The sequence below is a fragment of the Gekko japonicus genome, unplaced genomic scaffold (assembly GCF_001447785.1).
Source record: "Gekko japonicus isolate JY-2015 unplaced genomic scaffold, Gekko_japonicus_V1.1 scaffold78, whole genome shotgun sequence".
Lineage (NCBI taxonomy): Eukaryota > Metazoa > Chordata > Lepidosauria > Squamata > Gekkonidae > Gekko > Gekko japonicus.
The window spans coordinates 600,773-608,479 of NW_015165236.1; the positions used below are offsets into that span (position 1 = coordinate 600,773).

Sequence of the window (7,707 nt, forward strand, 5' to 3'; positions counted from 1 at the left end):
GGAAGGTGGGGCCGAGAGAGCTCTGAGAGAACTGCCCTTTCAAGGACAGCTCTTGTCAGAACTACGGCTTGCCCAAGGTCATCCAGCAGGTGCAAGTGGAGGAGTGGGGAAATCAAACCCAGTTCTCCCAGATTAGAGTCCGCACACTTAACCACTACACCAAACTGGCTCTCATCCCAGCATCCCAATAGAAGAAGAAGAAGAGATTGGATTTATACCCCATGGCCCTTCACTACCCAAAGGTGTCTCAGAACTGCTTGCAAACTCCTTTCCCTTCCCCTCCCCACAACAGACACCCTGGGAGGGAGGTGGGGCTGAGAGAGCTCTGACAGAAACTGCTCTTTTTCAAGAACAGCTCTTATCAGAACTACAGCTTGCCCAAGGTCATCCAGCAGCTGCAAGTGGAGGAGTGGGGAAATCAAACCCAGTTCTCCCAGATTAGAGTCCGCACACTTAACCACTACACCAAACTGGCGAAACTAAGAATCGGACTTCGTAACCGGGGAGGGGTGGTGTCTGACCCATCCCACCCGCACCCTGCTCCAAACTAACAAATATCACACCTTAGTGGTTCAATCCGAATCCCACGCAGTTAAAGACCAGAGAAAATAAGGTTGTTGGGGTTTTTTACAAAAAGTTCACAATAAAGTTTTATTATCACCCTTTAAAAAATATTATATATTTATATATATATAAAATTACAAAACATTCTGCACAGCAGAAAATTACCACCCACCCAGGGCTTCCCAGAGCCCCAAATTGTGCAAAGAGTTTTTTTCCCCCATTTGTGTGTAAACATCGAAAGTCAAGTGTTCTCAAGCGCCGTCACCCAGTCCAGCGGAACTGCTACAAAAATAGACGGGTTCGCGTCCAATAAGTTCCTGAAAACCCAGACGTTGGATTTCTTCGTGCATTTGTCAACCACACGGAAGACCCTTCCAAGCGCTCAGCCTTTTCCACAACCCCTAGGACCACGTTTTCCAATGCACAAGTGGATTCCTCCCATGTGGCCCTTGAGACTGTAGTGGCCACACTTGTGGGGGGAGAACCCCGATGCTCCAGTGCCCGGAGGTACCGCTGGCCCTTCTCGCTCATTCATGGAGGTTTAATGCAGAGTTTTCACAACTTAAATGGAAAAGACGCCAGGTAATCCTTTAAAACCGGATTGAGGGGGACGCGGCTTAGACTCTCTCCCCCGAGCGCGGTCATGATGCTTTTGCGGCACAGTTCCTGCAAGGAGCGCATGCGGACTTTGCGCAGGGGGGCGACCAGGACTTTCCGCGAGGAGCTCACGTAATGTTCCAGCAGCTTGAAGAGACAGTCAAAATCCTCTTTGCTACCGTCCAAGCTGAAGCGGCCCGCCTGAAAGATGACCCGGATGCTGGTAGGGCCCGAGGCGGTCTTAACACTAACCGTGAAGAAGCAGTTCTTCTGCCGGCTGTCCCGGAGGAGGAAGGTGCCCACCGGCTCCCCCCGGAGCTTCTCGTGGGCAGCGCTGACAGACAACGGCCCCCAGTAGAAGCCGCACGCCTCCAGCATGGCACTGGTGTGGATGATGCTGCTGAAGTCTGCCTGGGAGCGGAAGGTGTGGAAGTGGGTGTCCGGACTGGCCAGGCCGTGGGGGACCCGGGGCCAGGAAGGGTCTCGCCCGGGGGGCTCCAGACGCCGCCGCAGCTCCGTCGCACTGGCATTCTCAGGCGTCAGGCTGCTATGCGCTACCATTCTATACCGTAGACCAGCCGGGGTGGTCTTCCATCGTGTCAGGGGCCAAGGAAGGGCGGCTGGCTTGGAGCGCTCCTGAAAGCCGAGACAGAAGAGGCGGTTAGATTCCCCGCAAAGCAAGCCAAAAACGTCAGTCACTCTATAAACAACTTAGCACCAAGACACTGACGAAAGAACTGCGGATTTGGAGGAGGCAGGCCGTGCCACGTTCCCCTCTGGCTTAGAAAGAGAAAACAAAGAAAGCTAAGATCCGGGCTCAGAAGTGCCTTACAGCCTAGCAAGATTTTTGGTAGCTTTGACTCTTGGAAGTTCGGTCCCCAAATCTCTCGTACATCTCCAAGGGGCTACTGGACTCAAAGAGGGCCAGCATGGTGTGGCGGTTAAAGTGTCGGCCTCGAATCTGGGAAATTCAGGTCCGAATCCCCCACTTGCGCCCTGGAAGCTTGCTGGGTAGTTAAAGTGGTGGTTAAAGTGCCAGACTCGAATCTGGGAGATTCAGGTCCGAATCCCCCACTTGTGCCCCGGAAGCTCGCTGGGTGGCCTTGGGCCAGTCACACACTCTCAGCCTCACCTACCTCGCAGGGTTGTTGTGAGGAGAAAATGGAGGAGAGGGAAACGATGTGAGTTGCTTCTGGGGCCCCGCTGGGGTGAAAGGCGCGAGATCAATAAATAATCTAGCTGCTCTACGGCAGACTGCCATGACTACCCTCTGAAAGAAAGCAAAGAGCCAGGTTCGAGTCCACTGGCATCTTAAGAGACCAAGAATATTTTAGAGCGCTATGACTGTCGAAAGCTGATGTCCCATAAATCCTGTAAAAGGAGTAAAAAGCCCAGCAGCACCTTTAAGGCTAACAAACTTTATTGTAGCATAAGCTTTCGAGAAACACAGCTCTCTTCATCAGATGCATCCGACGAAGAGAGCTGTGTTTCTCAAAAGCTTATGCTAAAATGAAGTTTGTTAGCCTTAAAGGTGCTGCTGGGCTTTTTACTGTTTCGCAGCAACAGACTAACAGGTGTGACTCCTCTGGATCTATGACCAATGCTCCCTCTAAGCTGTGGAGTCTTGTGAGCAAAAATCCTACTTTGTGAGCTCCTGGTATTAAATTTCTGAGCGAGCCATTTGGCTACGGCATAAATCAGTTTGCTCTGGAGCCCCATCCTTCCTGAGCTGAGAAAATGTGTGAGCCGGAGGCTAGAAAACTGTGAGCTAGCTCACACTAACCCAGCTTAGAGGGAACACTGTCTATGACCACAAGTCTTGCGGGGGTCTCAAAGGTGCGGCTGGACTCGAACGGAGCCGGCTCCCCTTGTCAGAGAAAGCCAAGAAAGCCGGCAAGAGGAAACTGCTAGCTAATCGCGAGGCGCACGGCACGCGCCTGAACGTGGTTTTCCTCTCCTGGCCGCAAAATGCATCACAAGGCCATTGATGGGAAGCGCTTATTCAGAAGACCGCTGTTCCCATCAGCTTGATTAAACCCGATAGCGGCTCTCTCTCCCCTCAAGCATTCTCAAACTGCAAGCACCCATCTGAAACTCGGCCGTCCAGAACGGTTTCCCAAAAGGGTGAGAAATGGCACCTGGACCCGGAAAGTTATTTCTTTCCCTCCTTCAGTAAGGGAGGGGGAAAGGGGGGATAAACGGTTCGTGGTCCGGCTTCCTGGTCCCTTTCCCATTTTAGCCCGCACACTCCAGGCGCAAAGTCCAAGTGTCAAACTTCTCCACCAACTTTCCGAATGGTTAATTAACAGCCAAAAAAAAAAAAAAAAGATCTGGCTTGCCGCCACGCCCCACCCCGGGCCCTGCCTCAAAGCTGAAGCTCAAGCCGCAGCTTATGTGGTTTCAGAGTGTGAGAAACACAGCAGGGAAGGAGGCGATCTCTCTGCTGTTCGTCCTCCAAAGTGGAAACAGCTGGTCGGAATGAATGGGGCCCTTTGTGCACCACCGAATGTGTGGCTTTGGAGCGGCCAAGTTCCTGAGTAATCCTCGATCTCCTTCAAGAAGCAGAAATCAACCGGGAGGAGTTGCCCCTCCCCTCCCTAGCCCCCATCCCATAATCTCACCCAGTACACACCAGCCAACCTCAAAGCATCCATCCTTCTGCTCCAAGGGTTTTCTCTCTTTCTTTCGACATCACTTGCGCTTTTAAGTGGTCCAGCTTGAAATGGCTTCCTATTATTGATATATCTTTCAATGCCAGGGCCAAATCCTCCCCCCCCAGTGCAGTGTCTGGAAACCGGGTGGGTGTTGAGCCAGGGACGAATGCTTGGCCCGTCTCCCCAAGACAGCCCAGTTCAATATCTCTCCCTTGCGCGCCTTGACCTTACTGGCAAGCATAGATTTCAGGATTTATCCCTCACTCTCTGTTTATAGATCTGGGCGGGCAGATAGTCGAGAATCCGCCGCGCATTCTCAGAAACTGACTCTCTCAGGTACCTGGAGACTTTCCTGAGCTGCATTTCTAGCCAGCGGCTGAGCTACCGGATTCCAAGTTTTTATTGGCAGGACTGAGAGCTTTCTCCTGTGCTGTCAGGAAGAAGGAGAGAGGGAGGGAAGGGGGGGGGAGAAACCAAGAGCTAAAGGTTGGGGCTCCGATCCTGCCGTGGCGCTCTGGTCACCCCAGGTGCAAACACGAGGTCTGTGTCATCGCGTCTCACTGTTGGGCAAGCCACGGTGAATAAGACTGGGAGTCGGAAATTCTGCACTGCCCCGCCAATGACGAAGCACGCTTACAAAATTTGGAAGGAGGTCGGGCGGCCCAGGGCAGAAGAGGGCGGCAAGCAGTGTTCCCTCTAAGCTGAAGTTCGTGTGAGCCGGTTCAGTTTTTTTAGCCTCTGGCTCACCCATTTTTGTCTCTGCTCAGGAAGGATGTGGCTCCAGAGCAAACTAATTTATGCAGGAGCCAAATCGCTCGCTCACAACTGTAACGCCAGGAGCTCCCAAAGTAGAATTTTTGCTCACAAGACTCCACAGCTTAGAGGGAGCACTGCTGGGAAACACGACGGATCCCCCTTCTCCAGAGTCATGGGCTTCCCAGAACCGGAAAAGCTCAGCCCTTCGCGAATGCCACCGCTTGGAAGCACGGTCGCAACCCACCAGGCGGGTCTCCCACGTGGGCTCTTGAGCAAAACCCTTCGTCCCACCCGCCTCGAGAAGAGCTCTGTGCAATTCCGAAGCTGGCTTCACACCCACCTACGGGGCTGTATTAATCATCCGCCTCTGCTTTGGAAAAGGGCCTCGGCCTCTGCCCCACTGAACTCCACCCTGCCTCCCACCTGACCCACAAGCACAAAACTCAGAGGAAAGTGGGAGCGTGCAGGAGCCCTGGGAAGCGTGGGGGGGTAGGTGGGGGGTGCTGTGGGCAGAGAGGCAATCGGCAAAGATCTGGGGCCCTCCCAAAGCACCTGGAGTGCACTGCCTTAGGGGAAAGAGGGGGAGAAGCCCCCATCCCTGCAGTTCAGCACTGGAACGGATTGGATTTGGGGCCTCCCAGAATATCTGGAGCACTGCCCGAGAAAAGTCCCCAGTCCCTGCGCTCGGCATTAGCCACGGATTTTTGAGCCTCCCCCAAACATCTGGAGCACTGCCTTGTAAAGGGGGAGCGCCCTCAGTTCCTTCGGTTCAGCGGCTCAACAGAGGTCAGACCTCCCCAACATCTGGAAGCTTCTATTTTAAAGGGGGGGCGAGTCCTCAATCCCTGCCGCTCAGCGCTGCCACAAATTTGGGGGCTCTCCTCCAACGCTCCCTCTAAGCTGTGGAGACTTCTGAGCAAAAATTCTACTCGGTGATCTACCAGGATTAAAGTTGTGAGCGAGCCGTTTGGCTGCTGCATAAGTTAGCTTGCTCTGGAGCCCTCCTTCCTGAGCCAAGACAAAAATGTGTGAGCCGGAGGCTAAAACAACTGTGAGCTAGCTCGCACGAGCTCAGCTTAGAGGGAACAGTCTCCTCCAACATCTGGAGTATTGTCTTTAAGAAGTCCTCAAGCCCCGGCACTTCGGCACCGCAAGAGATCTGAAGAAGGGTGCCTTGCACATGACAGGTCACACCTGGAATAAACCTGTGTTGGGTCTGGAAGGTGGGGACTCTAAATTGGTTCTGCTGCTTCAGACCAACGCGGATACCCCGCCTGGGACTAACATCTGGAGCACTGCCTTTGAGAAGCCCTCAGTCCCTGCAGCAGTGTTCCCTCTAAGCTGAGTTGAGTGTGAGCCAGCTCACCGTTTCTTAGCCTCCGGCTCACACGTTTGTGTCTCCGCTCAGGAAGGATGGACGGCTCCAGAGCAAACCGATTTAATGCAGGAGCCAAATTTGCTTTCATGCCAGTAGCAGCTCACAAAGTTGGATTTTTGCTCGCAAGACTCCACAGCTTAGAGGGAGCATTGGCCCTGCAGCTCTGCTCTGCAACACATGGGGGGGGCCTCTCCCCTAACATCTGGAGCGCTGTTTGGAGAAGTCCTCCGCCGCTGCAGCTGGGCACTCCGCAACCGTCCAGGATCCGAGCGGGGTCCCGACCCCTTGCATGCCGGCATGGCACACGGTTGCCCTTTCCGCGCGACCCCGAATCGTGCCGGGCAGGGCGCGCCGATGCGCCCCCGCCGTCCCCCAACCGCGGGCTCCTGGCCTCACCGTCTGCCCGCGGGCGCTGCTGCTGCTGCTGGGCCCGGTCCCGGCGGGGGGCTGTCCGCGTCGCCGTCCTCCGCCTCCTCCCGAGCTGGGCCCGCGCCGGCAACATGCTCGGCCCGGCGGTGGCTGCGGCTCCGGCTCCGGCTGCTCCTGCGCCTCGTCGTCGGGCTCCTCTGCAGCGGCCGCAGCTCGGCGGGTCCCTCCGGCTCATCGCCGCCTCTGCCGCTTAAGAAGCTCCGCCGCGGCTTTTCCTGCTCGCCGGCTCCGCTCCGCGCTTCTCGGAAACCACGTGGCCGCCCCGCACTTTCGCTTTCCCTCCCTCCCGCGCCTCCGTCGCCGCCTCCGACCGACCGCGGCTGCAGCCAGGCAGGCAGGCAGAGCGCACTCCGCGGCGCACGGCCGGGAGGTCGCTCTCTCGCTCTCTCCACCCCCTCCCCCGGCGGGGCCGGGAGACCTCCCGGAGGGACACCCCGTCGCCAGGCTGCAGGGATCCGCTCCCCCCTGGAGGAACCGGCAGCTCGGCCTGGCCCCCCTTCTGGAGTTCTGCCCGGGCCGCCCCCCGCCACTTTGGCCTGCCCAGAGTGCCATCCGAGTCGTCGCCAGGCAGGGATATTCGGGATTACGAATCCTGGTCCTTGGAAAGGCCTTCCCGGCGTTGTGCTTCATATCCGAGCCTTTGCCAGTTTAGTATTAGGATGGGACCGGTGTTCCCTCTAAACTTGAGTGAGTGTGAGTTGGCTCACTGTTTTTTAGCCTCTGGCTCACACATTTTTTGTTTTAGCTCAGGAAGGATGTGGCTCCGGAGCAACCTAATTTATGGCTCCCTTTTTTTTTTTTAATTCTGTACAGTTGCTATGGCTTTCTTGCTAATGCAATAAATATTATTATTATTATTTATGGCTCGCCCACAACTTTAATGCCAGGCGCTCACGAAGGAGAATTTTTGCTCACAAGACTCATCTTAGAGGGAGCATTGGATGGCTACTGTGATTATCATCCTCACTGCGTGTGTGTTGAGTGCTCTCAGATTGCTTCTGATGTAAAAGGTAAAGGTTCCCTTGCTCGAAAGCCAGTCGAGTCCGGCTCTAGGGTTGCGGTGCTCATCTTTGTTTCAAAGCCGAAGAGCCAGCGCTGTCCGAAGACGCTTCCGTGGTCATGTGGCCGACATGACTAAACATCAAGGTGCACGGAACGCTGTTACCTTCCCACTGAAGTGGTACCTATTGATCTACTTGCAATGTCTTGCTTTCGAACTGGTAGGTTGGCAGGAGCTGGAACTAGAGACGGGAGCTCACTCCGTCATGCGGCACCCGGGTCTCAAACTGCTGAACTACCGACCTTCCACAGCCTGCAGTTCAGCGTCTG

The 7,707-nt window shown here is 55.2% G+C and overlaps 1 protein-coding gene across 1 annotated transcript; it reads right to left on the minus strand.

Moving 5' to 3' along the window:
- Window positions 1–737: 737 nt before the first annotated feature.
- SOCS1 (suppressor of cytokine signaling 1) lies at window positions 738–6,550 on the minus strand. Its single transcript, XM_015409927.1, has 2 exons — window positions 6,346–6,550; window positions 738–1,797 (listed from the first exon to the last, which is right to left on the minus strand). The coding sequence occupies exon 2, from the start codon at window positions 1,720–1,722 to the stop codon at window positions 1,120–1,122; it is 603 nt and encodes a 200-aa protein (XP_015265413.1). The 5' UTR covers window positions 1,723–1,797; window positions 6,346–6,550; the 3' UTR covers window positions 738–1,119.
- Between the last annotated feature and the right edge of the window lie 1,157 nt (window positions 6,551–7,707).